This window comes from Patagioenas fasciata, chromosome 2 (assembly GCF_037038585.1).
Source record: "Patagioenas fasciata isolate bPatFas1 chromosome 2, bPatFas1.hap1, whole genome shotgun sequence".
Classification (NCBI taxonomy): domain Eukaryota; kingdom Metazoa; phylum Chordata; class Aves; order Columbiformes; family Columbidae; genus Patagioenas; species Patagioenas fasciata.
This window is the reverse complement of record NC_092521.1, coordinates 50,184,391-50,205,660: the sequence shown is the minus strand read 5'-3', so window position 1 is coordinate 50,205,660 and position 21,270 is coordinate 50,184,391. Positions and strand designations below refer to the sequence as shown.

General features: G+C 39.7%; 1 protein-coding gene across 3 annotated transcripts in view; it reads left to right on the top strand.

The window, feature by feature from the left end:
• Window positions 1-21,270, top strand: part of LAMA3 (laminin subunit alpha 3) — a 119,484-nt gene that overhangs the window by 63,570 nt on the left and 34,644 nt on the right. For all 3 annotated transcript variants that reach the window (XM_071804181.1, XM_071804180.1, XM_071804182.1), the window contains exons 29-41: window positions 380-545; window positions 1,105-1,231; window positions 1,318-1,457; window positions 1,835-1,950; window positions 2,476-2,687; window positions 3,955-4,159; window positions 6,550-6,694; window positions 7,470-7,610; window positions 9,007-9,171; window positions 12,059-12,160; window positions 13,232-13,315; window positions 14,264-14,494; window positions 18,296-18,409. In XM_071804181.1, the coding sequence (XP_071660282.1) occupies window positions 380-545; window positions 1,105-1,231; window positions 1,318-1,457; window positions 1,835-1,950; window positions 2,476-2,687; window positions 3,955-4,159; window positions 6,550-6,694; window positions 7,470-7,610; window positions 9,007-9,171; window positions 12,059-12,160; window positions 13,232-13,315; window positions 14,264-14,494; window positions 18,296-18,409 (1,948 nt within the window). The remainder of the gene's footprint in view (window positions 1-379; window positions 546-1,104; window positions 1,232-1,317; window positions 1,458-1,834; window positions 1,951-2,475; window positions 2,688-3,954; window positions 4,160-6,549; window positions 6,695-7,469; window positions 7,611-9,006; window positions 9,172-12,058; window positions 12,161-13,231; window positions 13,316-14,263; window positions 14,495-18,295; window positions 18,410-21,270) is intronic.

Here is a 21,270-nt window from a genome sequence, read left to right as displayed (position 1 = left end):
TTAGTACATTGCAGTTGCTCTCTCACATAGAGAGCAACTCCACCACCACGCCTGGCTGGCCTGTCTTTCCTGAAAAGGGCATAGCCATCCATGACCACATTCCAGTCATGTGAACTGTCCCACCACGTTTCTGGAATTGCCACCATTGACATTGTTCAGGGGAGTAAAATCAGTTAATGTACATTTTCCCATTTGTGAGTTAAATCTGTACCTCTTGTTTTCACTTACTTCCTGATCATTTACATAGAATCCAAAGAGTAACGGGTTACTATTGCATTATTAAATGTACTGCAGTCTATTGACTTGTGTGAGCTCTTCCTTTTACAATGCTTAAAAAATTCTCCTTGCCCTAAGAGTAACTACGTAATTCTGATTTTAGTGCAACGTGCATTCCCTCAGTGTACGAAACTCCCCCAGCGGCTTTGATTTTGGATCCATTCAATGATGGGAAAATTCCTGAAGTACAGAGAAATATACTGTATGATCCACCAAGTGTCACTTCACCTCCTGACTCAGTTAGTGAAGTCACCTTGACACCATTACAGGTATCTTGTATTTTGAAAATATTGTTTCCTAGGTTATAAAGCATGTTCTTAGTAAAGTCACATAGAAGAAATACTTTAAGAGTATCGAAACTGAATGATGCGGTGCAATCAAAATGTTGCAGACTGAGTAAGCCATCAAGAAAATATACAAAAAGAGAAACAAAATTGCCAGCTTGTTTCTGAACTCCAGAGTAGTCTCATGGACTGCAGAAGAGCATTAGATATGCTTGGCATGCACACAGATAGGAGCATGCATTGGTAATGACATATTCTACATATTTTGCCATATTTTACAATAATACTAGAACAGGCTGCACAGAGAGGTGGTAGATGCCCCATCTCTGGAGACATTCCAGGCCAGGCTGGATGGGGCTCTGAGCAACCTGATCTAGTTGAAGATGTCCCTGCTCATTGCAGGGGGCTCGGACTAGATGTCCTTTGAAGGTCCCTTCCAACCCAAACTATTCTATGATTCGGTGATTCTTTGGAGATATTGCTAACTTCATCGCAGGTAAGTGAAACAAATAATTTATCATCAGAGCTGTTCTTGTTTCTGCAGAACCAGATTACCTTGTGTGGCAGAGTGCCCCACTTAGGCAGATACGTATTTGTGGTACATTTTTATCAGCCAACACACCCAGTATTCCCTGTGCAAGTGCGTGTGGGTGCGGGACGTCTGTGGTCAGGTAAGCATTTGAGTTTGATCTAACCCATTTCCTTTATAAGCATTTTTGTACATGGAACATTTTTTGGCACCATGTTTTTCTTCTAGGTTCCTTCAATGCTTCATTCTGCCCTCACACCTCTGGCTGTCGGGATCAGGTGATTGCAGAAAACCGAATTGAGCTTGACATTTCTGAACCTGAGGTCTCTGTTACAGTGATGATACCAGACGGACGAACGCTGGTTCTGGTATGTTTAGTACATAAATGTACTTGGAAATATTATTCTCAGTGTCACCATTCATTTAGAGGTAGATGCAAAGATGAAAACCGAAAAGAAATAATTTAGTTTTTAATGTTGTGTTCGAAATTTTTAGAATTTTGTGCACTGCTTCTGTTTTATTTTAAATTTTTAAGATATCATACAGTGTTTTTATTGTACATTGCTTGTAGTGTCACAGCTCTGGGGGCAAGATTATTTTCCTTTTTTTTTTTTCATTTAAAATGTCAAGGGTGTTGAGAAAATCCAAAATGCATAATGAAGCAACATTTAAATATATAAATGCCTTAGTCTGTGTCTTTTGCTTTTCTCTGAAATGTACAATTTAGCTTTTTTGTTGTTTTAAGGAAAATGTCTTAGTTGTTCCAGCAGACACCTACATTTACAAAATTCTTGACAAAAAGACAGTGGACAAGTCATTTGATTTTATCAGCCAATGTGGAGGAAACAGTTTTTATATTGAGTAAGCATCACTTTCTAAAAAACAGCATTTGACAGCAACCTGGGAATTAATATTATTTTCACTCTGTATTTAAGACATATGTATAAAATCCCCATCATTGTGCTACATTGAAATGCTTTTCATGGCTTACGCTGGCCCATTAAATTTCCATTAGTCATTTTTCCATGACTTTCTATTGTAAATGAAATGTAAAGGTAGAGCTTTATTGCTCACAGTACAAAAGAAGAAAATCTATGTCATCTTTCTGTCTTTGGTATTTCCATCTTTGGTATTTAGTATTTTGCTTGGCATGCCTGAACTGATATGACTAATATATGCACTTTCTTTGAAAAAAAAAATCTCCTACCTGCATATTCGAAGCCATTCACCACTAATTTAGTTAAAGTATATCCTTGCATGTGTAGTGATGCTATCCTTATGTCAAAGAACAAATCCAGGGCCCTAATTTACTGAACCACTGCAAAGCACGCTCAGAACAATTCCCAAGTGCCAGTACTTATATGATTTATATTTCAATTTAAATAGCCCAGAAGGATCATCTGCCTTCTGTAAGGACTCTGCGAGGTCACTGGTGGCTTTCTACAACAATGGAGCTCTGCCATGTAATTGCCACAGAGCAGGTGCCACGAGCCCTACCTGCAGCCCCATGGGAGGACAGTGTATTTGCAGGCCTAATGTCATCGGTCGTCAGTGCAGCCGATGCCAAACTGGCTACTATGGATTCCCGTTCTGCAAGTGTAAGTACATACTCGGACTTATTCAGCACCTGACCCGACCTTTTATTTAATTCTGCAATTTCACTGCATAGGTACCGCAGCCTCACTCTTCTCCATAGGGCTTGATCATATGAGAGCCTGGTTGAGCCACCTTACATGTCACGTAGCATAGCTTTCAGTTTAATGCTGAAGTAAGCCCATTCCCTTTAAGCACATCTAGTTCATGATGAACTGTGCCTTCACATATGTTGTCCGATCAGGTGTAGCAGGCTTACGGTTTTACTGGTTAAAATTCATATTGCCACTCTTTCAGTCAAATGGATTATTCTGCACTGACTGCTAAAACGTTGAAGTCATTACTGTTGTATCTGGGTTTATACCGTCAAGATTTTCTGTAGATAATCAGAGACATAGCAACCTTAATTCCTCTTTTTCTGGTGTTATTCTAAAAAACATCACCAGATTTATAGATTACACCAAGAGTCTTCAGCAGCTTTCCCAGATATTATACTCTAGGTTTATTACTGTTAATTTGTAAAAGTGGTGCTCTTCACAGCAAAACTATTTGTCATTGAATCCTTGGCAGTTTTGGGAAATGATAATAATGCTTGTGGTGAATTTAAGCAAGCAATCAGTGGAAAAGAGCTGGGGACTAAAGCTACTCTTTGAAACCACCATTGGAGTCAGATGGTTGGTTTCTGTGACCCTGAGCTTAAAACCAGGGAGAGAAAAGAATCATGTCCTTTATACATACAGATTGTATGTGTTTGCTTCAAATGCAAGTCCAGAGAAGGCCAGAAAAATGATCTGGGGGCTGGAACACCTCTGATCTGGGGAAAGGCTGGGAGAGTTGGGGTTGTTCAGCCTGGAGAAGAGAAGGCTCCGGGGAGATCTTATTGCGGCCTTTCAGTACTAAAAGGGGCCTGTAAGAAAGATGGGGACAGACTTTTCAGTGAGACCTACTATGACAGGACAAGAGGTGATGTTTTTAAAGTAAAGGAGGGGAGATTCAGGCCAGACATGAGGAAGAAATTCTTTACAATGAGGGTGCTGAAACACTGGCACAGGTTGCCCAGAGAGGTGGTAGATGCCCCATCCCTGGAGACATCCCAGGCCAGGCTGGACAGGGCTTTGAGCAACCTGATCTAGTTGAAGATGTCCCTGCTCATTGCAGGGGGTTGGACTAGATGAGCTTTAAAGGTCCCTTCCAACACAAACTATTTTATGATTCTGTGATTCTGTGATTGTTGGTTGAGATGTGCTTGATTGTACTTTTTCTTTGACCTAGTATGCAACTGTGGGCAGCGTCTTTGTGACGACGTGACTGGTAAATGCATTTGCCCTCCACAAACTGTGAAACCAAAATGTGAAATGTGTGAGAAACATTACTTCGGCTATCACCCTCTTGCTGGCTGCGAGAGCTGCAACTGTTCAGAAAGAGGAGTCGTTAATGTGGCAAGCCCAGAATGTGAAAAAAACAATGGGCAGTGCAAGTAAGTTTGGGTTACGTGCATTATAAATGTTTCGCTTCACCGTTCTTTTCAGGTATTTGGAGGGGATGAGGGAAACTTCGATAATGATGAATAGGGATTTAAGCAGTGCTTGACGATAGTGAGAACTCAGCTGTTTTAGGGATACCTGCAATGTTTAGTGAAAACTTGGTTTCTGCAGGTAAACAATAGTGGGATTTGAGATTCTTGGGCCTGCATTCTGTTCTTCAGTGATGTGCCATGTCACTCCTGGTAAGTCACCAAATCTGTGCCCAGCAGCAGACCTCACATCAGAGCTGCTGACTTCTGGACATGTGCATCATTTGTAATGGTGTACCTTATCTCCCCAATTCTTAAAACTTTGCATTTGACCTTCCACAGTCTGCCTAGGTTTAAGTCTAATGATGTTTTTAAGTACCATAATGCTTGAATGTTTTCAATGAATTTTGAAATATTTTAATGATAGGTGCTGTGTGTGTGGAAAATATGGTTCTGTTGGAGCTGTAGGTGATAACTGCCCTTAAAGTTATGCCTCCTATATGATATATCCTTATTCTTCTGTAGGTTAGCATGCCGAGATGAAATTTTTTTTTTGTTTAGTTTTAGTCTCGTATTTACATCCTCTAAAGTAAGTATAGCATACAGCTACAACCATAGGGAATGTTCCCATATTCAGATGCTGTCATTAGTAGTATAGTTGAACATTTCTATTATTTCCTTGGGAAAATCAAGTCCTTAAATAGCAAGTACAAATACTTGTACTTGCCAATAGATTGTGTAAGGCCTCGGTTAGTTTAGTTTGATTGATTTGGCTACGTTTTTGTAGGGTCCTAACAAAGAGAAATATCATCCTTCTGCTCTGCCATTAATCCTGTAAATCCTGTAATATAATAGAGGACACTAATTTTCATAGAATGCTCATATTATTTCCTGAATTTAATTTTTTTCCTAAGTCTGTCCTTTTGGTATGAAGTGAATAATTTTCTTACCCCTAGGGCAAAACAGGAATCTCTCTTCATATTTAGAAAGTGTCGCATATTCTGTATCTCCTGATGCACTCTCAGTCTGTTTAGTCTCTGTTTTCATTTTTCCCGTACTGTTCAAAATAAAAATGAAAAGAATACTATGCAAAAATTTACTTCAGTCGAATAAAATTTAATACTTCAAAGAAAGGCCTTAGCACATTTCAACTCGAGTAAAATTGAGGATATTTTTTGCAGAAATAATCACATTTTTCCATTTCAGTGAAAAGCTGTATTGCCTGATTATAATGGTGATATTTTTCATGTGCAGCCTAATTAGAGATATCAAAGAAATGACAGTTTATGGCAAAAAGATCTGAAGCAAAATTTGACATTTACCTTTTGGGCTGATTGCTGAAGTGTATAGCTAACTACTACATTCTGATTAATACTTTTTCGTCTGTGGATTATATGAAGTTAGAAGTCCCCATCCAGCTCCACTTATTTGTATGTGATGGTAATGCATTCGGAGAGACTCTGAGAAGCTTTGCCTGTTGTTTGGTGAATTGAGAAATTGCTTTCATATAATGCCATGAAGTGCAGTCTACCTTGTCCACATACTTTGTTTCTTTCAATTAAATTCGTAGTGTTAGTGCAGATCTAAATTTGGTGCTGAGAGCTGAAGGACACTCCACTGACTTGCTGGACTTTTTAAAACTGTCTCAACCAGAACTGCAATGTAAAGACGTGGATGGTGGTGGTGGCAGACATTCTTTTTCGACGGATTCTTACTCTCTTGAAACCTCCTTTGGGCTGGTACAGACAGTTTGCCAGCACAGCCAGGAGGAAGAGGGATCATCAGACCTACATTTTCACTAGTTTTACCAGACTGTGCAAGTTGTAAATGTAGGATGAAGTAGCTGCTGCTACTGAACGATGTTGTGTCTTACCTCAAGCCTTGTTCATAGTTTGGTGTTGTTTTTTGGTATCTTCTGTGCTATCCCTAAGTAAAACCGAGACATCCAGTCTCCACTGTGAGCAAAGTGGATTTTGTTCTTTGTGAACAGTTATAAACTAACCCAAGCCTTGTGGCAGGTTGAAGTCCCCATAATTATTCATATGCCAGGGATTCTCCACCTCTGTGTTAGCAGGTGAACTCCTTGAGAAATACCCAATCACATCCCCCAGCTATAAATCATCTTCCAGCTCCGCTTCCCTATGTACAACACCCATGTTTCACACGACCATATGAAAAGTGTTACCATTGGAATCGGAGAATAATACTAACCTGCTGCTGAAAAGTGACGAAGTTGTGTCATAGCCATGAAAGCACTTCAAAGATCCACCTGCCTTTTGCTTTCATCTTCCCCTCCTTGCTGCATTCCTGCCTCCCCTCTTAACTCCCTCCTCTGTGTGTTTTTGTTGATAAAGATGCAAACCAGGAATAAAAGGACGGCGGTGTGATCAGTGCGCTCCTGGTAGTTATGGTTTCCCAAACTGTGTGCCATGTAACTGCAACAGAGGTGGAACAGAACCAGATGTTTGCGATCCCCAGACAGGAATTTGTCTCTGCAAGGTCAGATAAATCAAATTACTTCTGCATTCACAAGCATCGTTTACACATCAGTGCCTATTTTGTATTTAATGGGGTAAACAAAGTGAGTTATCATGTAGTTTTCTGCAAGAATTAAATACAAAATCATCACACCTTGCAGTATGTGCACAGATTATCATGGTAGCAGTTAAATACTATTTTTAATGAGTTCAATATCTGTCAATTTTACAGGTGCTCTTAGGCTTTGCAGGGTGTTGCAGTGCTGCAGAGTAGATGTCCATTGATTCATTGAAGCAGTCTGTAACTTGCACACATCCACTTTATGCATCTGTATTTTGACTCTTGGATGTTAACCAGGTCCCATGCTTTTTTTAGCCATATTATGTCAGTTGACATTTCACCACACCATTATATCCAGGAAATCTGCTTTTGTTCTGTTCTGCATAATTAAATGTGATAAATGTGAACTTTCACAAGTGACCTTTTATATTGTAGGGTTGGAAAAGCCAGCAGGAGGGTTTTGGCAGGGAAGTTACCAGCTGTCTCTGACTAATATTTATTACTCAGTAGTTCACTTTATAAACTGGATAGACAGCTCATAACTAAGTCTCCAAGAAGCCAGTTTCATTTGCATGTGGAATACAGTGTATCCAGACAATCACACATTTTAATTCATGTTTCCATACATTTAAATAATCATTCTTTCAGAAGATTTGTTTTATGTACAGGAAGTTTTGGGGGCCTCACCAAAACCAAAAGGCAAACTCTGAGATTTCTTTCAATTATGCTTTAACAGGAGTACGTTGAAGGTGCTGAATGTGATATTTGCCGACCAGGATCTTTTTATCTGGACCCTTCTAATCCCAAGGGATGCACTTCTTGCTTTTGTTTTGGGGCAACCAGCGACTGTCGCAGCACAAATCTTCGTAGAACCAAGGTGTATTCAATAGTTTTTTTTCTTTGCTCTCGTGAACCTGCATTTGTTCCATTAAGGACGTCATATTTCTTCCAAAATTGAAAATATATTTTACAAGTTTCTGAGAAGGAAGAACGTTCTGCAAGAAATAGTGCAGATGTAGTGCAGCCTTGTTAAAATGCAGTTGTAGTGGGAAAGTGCCTTTCAGCAGAAATAGCCCTTTTCATGTGTTTGTTTACAAATCACTAGCTGCACTGAAGTGGACCTGGCCATCTATTGCTGTGTCTTCAGACACTTGTTCATCATTAAAGTCAATGGTCTCCTTCAAGATGCTTTGATAAGCACATGTCATTTTACATGTCTGTATCACAGATGCATTTTGAAACCTAAGAGATGTGTGACAGATTCTACAGAGATCGTAAAAATTGTATCTCTTCCCTCCCTACTAAAAAGACATGGCATCAAAAAAAGAAGCCAGATTTTTAGTAGCATAAATAAATGGTAAGATGGCTGAAGACTGAAAAAAAAAAAAAAAGCAACAACTGCCTGAAAAAAATACAAGAGAAAGAAAAGAGAGAAGCAGAGCCCTGGAATAATGGATGAGTAGTTTAGTTTAGGCTTGGATGTAGACTAGATGCAATCCAGATTGTGCCACTTCACTGTTTACCAAGCAAAGGATGAAAAACTGGCCTTTTTGAAGTCAGTAGCAAACTTCCATTTGCTTTAGGAAAATTTCCTCTAGTGATTAATTGTCCTCAGAAAGATTGTTTTTGAAAACATGTCTATCTTTTTGTTTTATTGCTCTGGCCAGCCAAGGCCAACCCACCACAGAACTGTTCTGGAACCTACGCATTATGCTTTCATACTCCCAGCATAATGATAAATAACAGGATGTATGGTCTTTCATGAAACAATACCCATGAACACAAAATGTGCATTAAAGAGCCAGAATGTTAGGCTACGTTGCCTCCCTCTCCAAAATAACTTGCTATGCCCCCTCCCTTGCAGTTAACCTACCACAACAGGTCCTCACTCTGACTTTTAGGTTATGTCCTTGGTTTGATTTTGGAATGGACTTAGAAAAGCACCTTCAGCTTAAATCCTTGGTTTTGTGTACGCAATTGTTACTCATCTTCAGAAGGATTATGACTTCATGTGACTGAAGATGGAGTTGAGGTTGCAGGTGACAAGCCAAATGCCTGCATCCCAAGTAACTTTGGCACATCTATCCCACTTACACTCTCTTTTGAGGTCCTTGCAATATCCACTGTGCAAAGACCTCAGGCTGGCTCTGAAGACATTGAATTTCATGCTAAGGGAATTATAGAGGCTAAATAATTTATCTTCATTACTTGATGCTGATAAAGTTTAATAAAGGGTGAAACAAGGTTTTATTTCCTTTATGTGTTTTCATTAGTTTGTGGACATGAGGAACTGGCGCTTGGAGGCAGTGGATGAAAATATTGACATTCCAGTCACTTTCAATCCGGTCAGTAATAGTGTAGTGGCTGATGTTCAAGAATTGCCTGCTTCAGTGCACAGTTTGTACTGGAAAGCACCACCATCTTACCTGGGAGAGAAGGTAAATGACACCTAACTCATCTGTTTTAATAACATGTATTAATTTTTTTGCCAGCATCTTTGATAAAGAGTCTTGTTGATTTTCTTAGATAGTTGTCTCCCTCTTCCCTCACAACATTCTTCTCTCTCTTACTTGTCATGCTAGGAATCACAACATTTGACTTTTGAATACAGTATTAAAATTATAAACCAGTAATACAGAATTAATCATCTTGGTGGGTGCCATGGTCAGGAGCTATGATTCAGGGAGCTGATACCTTCAGCCACTTTTCTGAAACCCAGAACACATAGATCTTGCCAATGTGCCTGAATATCCCTAAGACTTCCCAGAGTGCCTCCTGGGCACATTTCCAAAAGAATAAAAGGTGATTACATGCTCAGTGGCACGCAAAAAATACCCAAACTTTTGTTTTCAATATGTTCCCTGGGAAGAGCAACACCTGGTTTTCTAACCTTTGTGTTCTTTGAAGTGCTTGCTGTTCTTTCTACTCATGCATGAGAGCAGTCCCTTGCCCACCACTAACATCTATCAGCACTTCAGCCTGAAGATCACAGGGACCAGGGGGAGTTTGCTGGTGTTGGCTTTGAGGTTCAGAGCCCCAGGTCTTCTGCCTGTGCTGATAGCTACTGGGCAGTTGTAGGACACACAGGCTTTTCAGATGCAATCCTACTGTCACACAAGTGAAAAAAAATGGAATAGACACTAGGGCATTAAAAATGACACCATTTTTGAAGTTCTTCGTAGTCCCCATTTTAAGGACTAGAGCAGTATTATTTGCACTGCTCTCCTATGCTCAGAGGTAAATTTCAGTTAAACAGCACGGTTAGTGAGGGTGCTTTTTGTCAGTGTTATAGAGGTTCTAGTTTCAATGTCTGCAACTTATTTTTCAAATCAATGTCTTGATAAAGCACACTTTATTTGCTACAGTGTTAAGCCAAAAGGACTTCTTGTTCCCAGAACATATAAAGCAGGCAATTACACTTTTTAAGCACAGCTATTAAGAACAGTGCTAAGAGTTTTGTTTTGAATGTCACAGTATCTAACTAGGCATGCCATGACTTGCTTTTATTTACCATGACAACACAGTAAATAAAATAGTTCTATTTTTGGCCCTGCTTTTACTGTACACTGTGTGTAAGTGTATATTTTGACACTGGCTGTACTGTAGTAGTGAAAGTACCCCCCAAAATGCTACCTTGATTCTAGCTTTACAAGCTCATAAATTTACCAGTCTTTTACTTTATTGCATTCTGAAAATGTCAGCTTTTGGTCTACTTTCAGGGATATCTGGTTTTGGAAAATGTGAACAAGATCACCTCAGACATTTTCAGTATGATGAGGTTATAAATACTGTTTTCTCTTATCTTAAACCTTTTAGCTAGTTACACTGGAACATTAATATTTAGCAGAGTATATTTCCTGTCCTTTCTCTATTTTTTCTTTGCAAAGTTAAAAGGGAATAAAATATAAAACCTACAGCAGTGCAAAAACGAACAGTCATTGAGAAATTCAGATCACATCATCCTCATTTTCTGCTCTTGTGTATTTTAACATTCTATTTAATAGACCACTTTTAAGGTTAGAAAATAAACACTGTACATATAGAATACAGAGGGTAGTTTACAACATCAATATTTTTCCATTAAAAAAAAATAATTAAGCAAGCAGTAACGTAACAGCCGGTCATATGGTGCAGTCCTAAAATGTGTGTTAAACAGGAAATTAGCTCTAACTTGAATTTTCTTATGTTTTTGAAAAAACACATTTATATGGGGTTGTTTTGATTATGTTGGCAAAATATGGCCAATGTTCCAAATGATGCTTTTGAAAATGCAGTTGGCTAAAGATAATATCATTAATTACGGTCCTGTGATCCAAGGAACAAATTTAGTACCAAGATGTCTGTGTTATGTTTGTAATTCATCAAAGTACATGGGAAGGGGTAGAGTGAAGGCTGGTGCTTACCCACAGAGCACCAAACCCTGACAAAGCTGTTCTTCCTCCCACATCAAAACCAAGCATAGGCCATAAGAGCAAAGGGTCCAAAACAAAATAGTATATACGTAGCAAAACACCTGATTTCACTTAGTACCCACAAACTTTCCTCCTAGGCTCTTCTGGAGCAAACACTGTCTGGGCAGTGCCTGGAGCTTCTTTTCCTCTCAATATGTTTCGAACTGAGTCATTCAGACACAAGCCCGGCAAACTGTTGGTCAGATCATTCAGACATACTCACCTAAGTCTTTGTTTCAGGCAGCAGCATATGTATTTGGTTGGGTTTGAGGCCACCTGTGGTGGAGCCGAAAGAAGTGTAGTTTCAGCTGAACCTCAGCAATGTTCTATTTACAGTAGAGCTGATATCAGTAGAAGTTCTGTCCTCCAGGAGATGGAGCAAAAATTTCCTGATTAGATTCATGTTTGTAGTAACATTGAAAAATGCCAGTCTATTAAACCCACCTTAGTCTGACTTTTCCTTTTTATCCATGGCTGTTCATGGGGTGTATTACCACTTTCACTGTCAGTCTGATATCAGCTCCTTGATGAGCCAAATCTGTTCTGTAGAGTCTGGAGGAGACCAATGTTCACGTGAACATGTGATTTCTCCATGACCACAGGTGGTGCAATCCCAGGTATGAAAAAAAAAACCCAGTGCAGGTAACCTTCCAGAGGACAGGTACTGCTCCAAAAGTGATGCCAGATACACTAAGCAAACAAAATTTAAAGAATTTTCTTCCAAGGAACACATATCTTTATTTTTGGAGTAAAGAACAAAGAGTAAATATATTATCTGCAGTACTGAAAAATGGGGTAAACTTGAATACAAAGTTATTTTAATATCAAGCAATAGCACAGTAAAATACCTCTGGTTTTGTGCATTTTGTTATAGCTTTCTTCGTATGGTGGCTTCCTAAGTTACCAAGTGAAATCTTTTGGCTTACCTAGTGAGGGCATGGTTCTTCTGGATAAGAGACCTGATATACAACTAACAGTAAGTTTTGAAACTTTTATTTCAAGCAATAACAATACCAGGATATTTTTCTGTTACATGACAACTGTGGCAGATTTCGCTTCTATAGTGTGCTTAACTTATATTACTTGCTGCATTTCTATTAATGTGCTTTTACTACATTTTACTTAAAGCCATCAGCACACCTATCTCTCTTGCCAAAGTAACATATTATTAAGCATAACTAACTTGAGAGCAAATGAAAAGATAACAGGTTTTTTTTCTGTAGAATACACCTGTGGAAAAAAAAATAATTAATGCCTTGTACAGTTGTCAACAAGTATGGCCTCGGCTCTGCAAAACGTGTTTGATTCCATATGTAATTAATCTTGATTTTTGTGAGAATTTTCTTCAGCATAAAATGAAGTATAATTATAAGGCTTCAAAGGACTGAAGTAAAAATTCATTTTAGGTTAACAGTTTTTTTAATTTAACCACTTTAAGGCCAAAATTGGAATCTTTTACTGTTTGTTGAAATTCCTAAGGGAGTGACTTTGTTTCTTCAGACCATCAGAAATACTAACTCAATATTCTAGGATTCTCATTGGGAAACCTGTCCCATAAAGTACTACAGTAGTATCCAAACTGCACCAGGATGTCATGCCAGAGTCCCTGTTCCTCACTCCCTTATTAGTCTTATTTCCCTCCTCTTGCCAGCCACAAATTTCCAAGGTAAGCTCTAAAGATGATCTCAGGAGGCAGCTCCTTTTCTGAGACAGTGTGGCAGCAAAGGAGACTGAAAATGCAGAAGTGTTTTTACTCAAAAGTAATAACTGGTTCCTCTGAAAACTGGTAAGCAGTAATTTAATTCTCTTGGTGTTTTATTGGAAAGCAAGGTTATTACTAGGCAAAAGCAGTGAAAACTCTGCTGACTCAAACACAGTGTTTGGTATACAACTTCACTGATTAAATGATATACAGTTTTCCTAGTGTTACTTAAGTTTTCATCTCCCAAATAACAGTATTAATGTGCTTTACCAAATTTTATTGCATCTGAACACTTTACCGTAAAGAGTAGTGAAACATCAGTGTTATATCCTCATTCTCACACAGGGCCAGCAAATGAAAGTTGTTTACATGGATCCCAACAACCCACTGCCTGACCGTCAATATTATGGCCGTGTGCAGCTGGTTGAGGTAAGAAACAAAAATAGAATGACCTTCACTTTTCTTCCCAGTGACACACAAATCATGCAGGAACTGTGCAGAAATGCCAAGTACTTGAGAATATTAATGAATATAAACTTTAGTGCTGCAGATCTTAAATAAAAACTGTATTTTCTCTCTTTACTGCCACATTGAACCTGGGTTCTGGTTCATGCCACTTAATTTTAGCACCTCTAAGTCAGGCATCTTGTCCAATCTAGCCCATAGCACTCCCTCCAGGGCCAGTGGAGTAATACTGGAATCAGTCATCAATGGAAGATGATTCATTGCAGCCCCAGACATGTACTTAATACGGATGGAATGAACTGTTATCTGTTTTGCCTGTTGTCTAGGTACCTAGTCTTCAATGGGTGTCCAGCATTTAGGTAGCTGAAGTGAGAAGGGATCATTCCTACCTTAAATCTGTGCTCAGAAATTCAAACCAGGTTATTTCCGTCTCATGTGTAGGCAAAAAATAAAATGTTTCTTCATGCCAGATTTCATTTTCAGTAATGCTGTTGTCTATTAGTAGCAAGAAAGCATGTGAAGGCAGACCTCAAAGGTTAGATTTGTAGGACTTCACTTGCTCTTAAAAATAAAAGCATTTTCCTCCACTGTTTTGTGGTTTGGTGGGTGATACCTCGAAGAAATTTGGATGACTGGAGAAGAACCTATATGCTTCTTCACTTTTCGATACCTCAAAGCTATATGTAGCTTGCAAAGTACAGGTTACACCCCTTTTAATGGTAATTATTGCTGTGTTCACATTCATTATATTTATTTTCCTGACCTCTGTTTCACCCCACGCCACTTGGCACTATAGGGGTCTGCTGCACACTTTTTTTTTTTCTCCCTTTTTCCTGTCATCCTGTCTTCTTTGCAGATCCTCTTAAAAAAGAAGCAGCTGGGTTGTGCTCATTTTGTGCCCTTAATGTGCAGGGAAACTTCAGGCATGCCAGCAGCAATAACCTTGTATCCAGAGAAGAACTGATGATAATCCTGTCTCGACTAGATGGTTTACACATCAGAGGCCTTTACTTCACAGAGACTCAGCGGTTAACCCTTGGTGAGGTTGGGCTGGAAGAAGCCACCAGCATGGGAAGCGGCAGCATTGCCTACAGCGTAGAGAGATGTTCCTGCCCTCCGGAGTACGCTGGTGACTCATGTCAGGTAGGAAGCGTTTGCCTCCATCCTGTACCATTATCTTCTGTCTTGCCTACAGCTGTTCACACTGGTTTAGTTAGAAGAACAGGCTGGTTATTAAAGTAATTAAACATGCTTCTTGTAAGCCACTTTCAATGGTTCAAATACTTTCACTGTCTAAGAAGCACTGTAGGGTTATTCAACTCGTGATTGCTTTTGTGGAGCTGTGAATGTCATTTTGTATGTGTAAGGCACTATAATGAGGGATTCTCCTGTGATGCCCTGTGACAGGCCAAATAATCTTGGTTGGTACTTACTTTAATGCAGAGAAGGTCGGAATTGACTTGATCACAGTCCATGAGACTCTACACAGTGGAGAAGATTCATGATGTTCCTTATTTTAGCAGGGTCTAAGGGAAGTAACCTGGACATAGATAATTCTGGATACTTTCCTATTTTTATAGGAAAATGTTTGAAAGCTGAAGTTAACATATTTGCAAAAAATATTTGGAGATATTTTTATGAAAGATAATGTAAGCATTACCAAGTAACACTATTATCTGAAGAATGGTGAAATCCTAGCTACAGTTGTACATCTCGTCCCTGATGCTGGTCCTATAGCTGTAATTCTTTTGGTTGTCTCTTTGCTTAGTTTAGAGCTTGACTGCTCCCATGTGTAAGCACTCAAGGCAGCAGAATAAAATACAGAAGAGATAAGCAGTATACAAAGTGCACAAAATGTGAGGAATTATTCTCTCAGAAAATGGTTGAGGGTTACCATAAAGCAGCAGTTGCTTTACTAACCTTGCAAATGTTTTTGAAATGAGAATGAAAGAATAATTTCTAGACTGGAGCAGCTGCAGAGAGACTGACCAAAACCACTTTTATGGCTGGCTTATGCCTCATGTGTGTATGCACTGCTCAGGGCAGCTCTTCATCCTCTGTCAGATACCATGTTGGAAGTATTTCTAGAAATGTGTTTTTTTTTCATACATTTGATGTTCTGTGCCACAAACAAATTGATGAGCATTGACTGAAATTCCTCCTGCGATTCCATTGCTTTCAACAGACTGCCTCGATAAACTAAATTGTTGGGGTTTTTTTTGTATAACCTGGTAGAAATACATAATGCAAGGAAGTGATCAAGACACTCACCTGGGTAGTTCGTAAGCCCCGTATGTTTATGCAGCATTACTCAGGCAGTGATTTACTGCTCTAATCACCAAGCTCTGTCTGGCTGCCTTAGGTGGGGTGGAGGTGATGCCTGCCACACCCCAACTTAGGTATATATTGAGCTACAGGAACTGCGGGGTTACTTGTTAACCTCAGGAACGGTAATGTGTGCTGTACAACTTGACTCATGGATAAAGTTTAAAGGTGGGGCCCATTGCAGCGCAGCGCCTCATTAATCTGAGTCAGAAGCTGGAGAAGAAGGGTGAGTATAAGAGAACGAGCGAGCGCCAACAGGAGAGCAGCGTATGTTCGCAGCGGAGCTAAAGGAAAGCGATGGCCCAAGTGTGGAGGCCAAGGAATGTAGGATGGCTGGCTGTCACATTAGTAGCCCTGGGGCGTTGTTTAGCACAAGATATGCAACAGAGGCTATGGTATCCTCACCTGCAGGAGGGGAGTCAGCAGCAACAAGTTCAAAGGGATTTTTACCTGAGACAGGTAATTTGTTCATTTTCCCTTCCTCTTGTATGTCCTTTTTTTCTTTGTTTTTAAATGAAGTAATTTGATAACAACTTATACACTACTTAATATAAAAGTAATAAGCAGACTAATCTTATATCTCAAAGTAATTTGCTAACAAAAGTGTGTGCTAGAAGTTGCTTTTAAATTGCTGTTTACTTGAAAACAGTCAGCCTGAACTCCAAAGCATTTTAAAGTGCCTAGAGCTTTATCTTCATCTGGAATAATTTGTCAGTATCATGAATACTGCTTCAAAAACAAAGTGCCCACGTACTCCAAATGTGTTGTTTTAAAGACAGCATAAATAGAAAAACAAAAAGCTGCACAGATTTTTTCCAAATGCATTTGGATGTATTTTTAAAATAAGTGACTCATTTTGCTCTCCAAAAGAGACTTTCAGTAAATAAAATTTGCATGCATTAGAGCCTATATTTTACTTAGTCATGCTGTTTAATGTATTTCAGGCCCTGTTTCCTTCAGAAGCTGTGGATATTAGCTCCCTGTTGTTCAGGGAACTTACTCACTGTTTTAAAAATGTATGTAAAGGATTCCAAGTGCCTAATCAAAATTCAGTCCTTGCTCACACTGAATTCAGTATTAAAAGCTCTTGATGATACTAGTTTTCTGTGCTTTTTTTTGCTTTTTTTTTTTTAATTTAATTTATCCCACATGTAAAGAAGGCAAAGGTGCTACTAGCAACTGTTGTTTAAACAGCAATAACTCAATATTCCTTTTGGGATCTGCTTTGGGAGAGGTGATTTTTTTTTTCTTGATAGTTACATGGTTGATAAATTCATTCATTAAACCTGTCCCTGCATAAATACTTACACCTCACATCACTGGAACACGCTTCGAGATAACGTCCTGCAAACCTTTTGCTCTTCATATTAGTCTCATCGGTCTTGGTGGTGTAATTGCTATGAGAAAAGATTTATGGCTTTAAAGCTCATCTGTCACTTGTTTTCTGGATGTCATTGGGGCCACCCCTAATGGTGAGGTAGAGGTGAGTTATAGGTGCAGTGCAGAAGTACGTTGCTGGAGGCAGGAACCTGGAAAGTGTTGGTTTTGTGGGGAGCACATCCTTCTCCCCCCTTTCATACAGCTGCTGATCTTCCTTGCACCACACCAGCTTAGTTACTAGTCAAAAGGAGCTAGGAGTAGAAAGGAAAGATTTATGTCCGGCCATTTTTGGTGTGGTTGGTGTGCTAGGAGGATGCTGAGCAGGCAAAGTGGGCATGCAGTCTTTTAATTGGTCTGTACATGGGAAGGCTGCCTGCCCAGCAAGAATTGCTTGTACTTTCCCTACCCTTGCACTTTCCCTGCGCATGCCAAAGAAGAACATGGTTTTGACATATTAGTTACTACCTTCCTGGTTTATGCTAACAAACTTCATGTCTCTTGCTTCACTCATAACATTCCTCTGGTTCAGCTCTCTATTTAAACATGACTTTGATATGACAGGCTGTGCTCCTGCTCCTGTGCTCTCAGGAGCTGAACATTCTTCTCATGCTTCCCAGATCTCTTGGACAAGCTTGTACTTAGAATTAGACCGCTCTGTGTGTTTCGTAAGATCACCTACCTCTGTCTAACCATGGCTTTGTATAGCTCCAGGTAGAGTTGTTGTGGAGGTCATGATGAATTCATGTAAAAGAGATCTCATTAGAAGTATTTCCAAAGATCACAGTGTAATTAAATTAATATCAAGGTTTTACTTAACCACTAGCTAATATGTGAGATTTCCATGTGTTTTTCTTTGAGAACACTGTAGTGTGAATCTATATCCAAATCTTTTTCTGTGGTTTAAAAATCATATTCCAGACATTTGTACATAGCCACAGGAAATGTATTTTGCACAGAGGTTAGAGTCAAAATGATGAAATTCCCACTGCCACAAAGTGTAGAGCCCAGGGTTCAGATGAAACTTCTTCAGCTCCATTCATTGCTATTCACTGTGTTAAAATACTTATGATTTAAACAATACAGGCTTCAACAGTGTGGGCTTAGAAGAGCTTGCAAGGAAATGTATACCTCCACTACTGCTTCAAAATGGCAAACAATTTCAAAATACCCTTCCCATAACCTGTTAAACTTTCTTTCCGCCAACACTCACTATTTTTCTTCTCTCTGCTTATTGTCTAGGAATGTGCCCTTGGATTTTATCGTGAGAATAAAGGATTATTCACTGGACGCTGTGTCCCCTGCAGCTGCAATGGAAATTCAAATAGGTGTCAAGATGGTACTGGAAAATGTATTGTAAGTAAATACTAACATTCAAGAAATGAATTTTTTTTTTTTAAGTGAAAAAAACCCCACATTTATCTTATTGCAGCATAGACTATACAGTGTTGTTAAACTCCTAGCAACATAAACTAATCCTTACATGCCTCATTCTCTGTATCTTGTACTGTTAATAAACATAAGTTTCATACACTTACATGTACATTTAATGTAACTGTGGATGATTAGAATAATTTGTGTCCTTGTTTTTGTCTTCTTCTTTCCCCTATAATTTTTGTTAGCTCATGGTACAAAAAAGGCATGAAAACAGTACATATGTGTTTGCAGTTATTTATAATGTATATGGGTCTTACCGTGGCATATGCAGTACTTGGTTTTATACATATATACTAGGGTTTGCCAACACATAGCAAAGCCTTTGCAGAATCTCTTCTTTAATCAGCATCAGGAAAACTCCACTAATCTTAATTTACAGCTAGATTAATTTAAAAATATCGGAGTAAATAAGATAAAATAAAGGGCATAGATGGTAGATTAATTAGGAAATTTCAGCTGTTACAGAAGGTATAGTGGGGCAGATTCTGCTCCCTGGCATACCATATTAAACCCCAAGCCGCCTCGCGGGAGTGGATCAGCCCTCATAGCAACGCAAGTGTGACATTTGACCGACTGTGCTTCTCTGACTTATATCCATTAGGCTTCTTTGAACAGTTTGTTCTGAAAATTTCCCACTTAAAAACTTTTCACTAATTTTTCACTTACTGTGTAAACAAGAACCATGCCAACATCTTTCATGGTCTGTCTTCTCTGTTATTTCTTCCTTGTTCGTGCTGCATCCGTTCTGCCTGCGGTGCATTCCTGTGCGTTATGTCATTCCCCTGACTTTGTCTCCACCAACCCTCTTGCTTTAATGGAAACTTATAAACCAATTCTGCACATTCTGGGGGATGACTTACAGGCTGCTGCTTTGGAGAGGCAGGGCAGGCCATGACAGGAAAGTGCTGCAGCAGAACTATACAGATGAGGACATTTTACTTCAGATTAAAATTATAAAGGGGAAAAAAAAAAAAAACAACGCAAATTTTTCTTTTACCTCATGAAGTATGTGATATAGGATTCTCTTTAGCCTCTCCTTCTCACAGCTGGATTAACTTTCAGATAGATAGAGCAAAATCAACACTTGGCCCTGGGACAAAATTTAGGGCAAGTGAAGTCATCCAGGATAATGCAGTGAAAAATGAAAGCCCAGAGGGCCTGTATTTCCGTCATGAGCCAAGAAGCAAGTTTGTCTCTGCATAGAGGAGCCATGGGACAAAGACCTGTAGTGGTGCAGAGAGGACAAGGAGGCTTCCCAATGTGAAGCTCTCAAGTTTCATATCCGAGGTGCAAATCTCGCTCACATGGCCTCCCTCTTCCCGCTCTTCACCTGGAGCACTGGACCCCAGTACTTTCACACATCAGCGTCTCTCCAGCGACAGCCTCCAGGGAAGACTTTCTGAGGCTGAACCCAGGCTGGCGCTTTCTTCCGTGGCAGCAGTGCAATCCTCTCCAGCCCAGGCAACGTCTGTCCCCGCTGGGTGCTGGTAGAAGGAAAGGGGAGCAGTGCTGCGCTGCTGAAAGTGGAGGAGGACAAGGCACAGGAGGAGATGAAGAAGACAGAAGAACTGCTTCTCCTCTGCGGAGGAAAGCTGGCCCTCTGCCACAAGTCGGGCTTTGTGTCCTCATGGTCCCTGCCTTTCCTTCTGAAAGGCAGGTTCTCTCAGCAGCAGCATGACGCTAAGACTTGCTCATCCCATGACAAGTTGTTTCATGTCATGTAACCCCCGTGTACATAGGTATTTCTGTTGTGGCCCTGACACGCTCTGTTCTGGCTTCCTTGTGCCGTCCAGGTGCATGTGGAGCCACCTGAGAGTTTTCCTTTCAAAGCTGTCAGTTCTTGGAGGTCTGGAGATGCTGTGACTCCAGGGGTGTCTCTGGCCCTGTGAAGCTTGAAGGAAGACCCATGAAGGAGTTGCTTCTCTGACTTCATTCCACCATGCCTTGGGAGCACAGGGTTATGTTCTTCAGTCCTTAGGCCCCATGTAGCAAGAGGAAGAACATGCCACATTCAGAGTGGCTTATATGTGAAATATCTTGAACTTTCTTGGGCAATATATGGAATTTCCGCAATTCCTATAGAGAAGTGAGTAAAATAAAAGCCAGGAGATAAACTTGGGGAAAGGTTCCTCCAAGATGACACTAATGCAGTTATTTTTAAAGACCTCCCTTTTAGTCTTTTTGCAGTTTAATTTATTTTTCAGGATTATAAAAATTTACATTAATTTTTCAGAAACCTTCTCAATTTTCCATGAGGGTTTTTCAGGAATACATGCACCAGCTTTTGTAGAGGCTGCATTTTAAAATGGTTCTTTTTACACATATAGTGTCTTCGTATTTCTTTAGCTTCCCCTAGCTAAATGGCCCACACATGAACTGGAGCTTTTCCTGTTCTTTCCCAGAACCTTTCACAAGTGAGCCACAAATTTAATTCTTTAACCAAAACAAAACCAAATTGGGGATTACTACCTGGAGCGGCTCAGGAAAGGGCTGTTGATGTGGTTGAGGGAATCTGGATGTGAAGGAATCTGGAGGAGAATTGAGTATGATGAGTGAGACAGAACTATCTCATTTGCACGGAAAAATGCTCCTCTGCTGCAAAACATGGTAGTAGGGCCTTCAGCCATAGCCTTAAGCCACCAAAGTCCATGAAATGGGAATGCAATCTGCTCAGTGATTGTTTACAGACAATTTCCCACTTTCTCTTTCCACCTTTCACTTTATCAGTATACCCCCAACTCTGTGGAACACTGGATCAGTATGTTGGACACTGAAGAAAA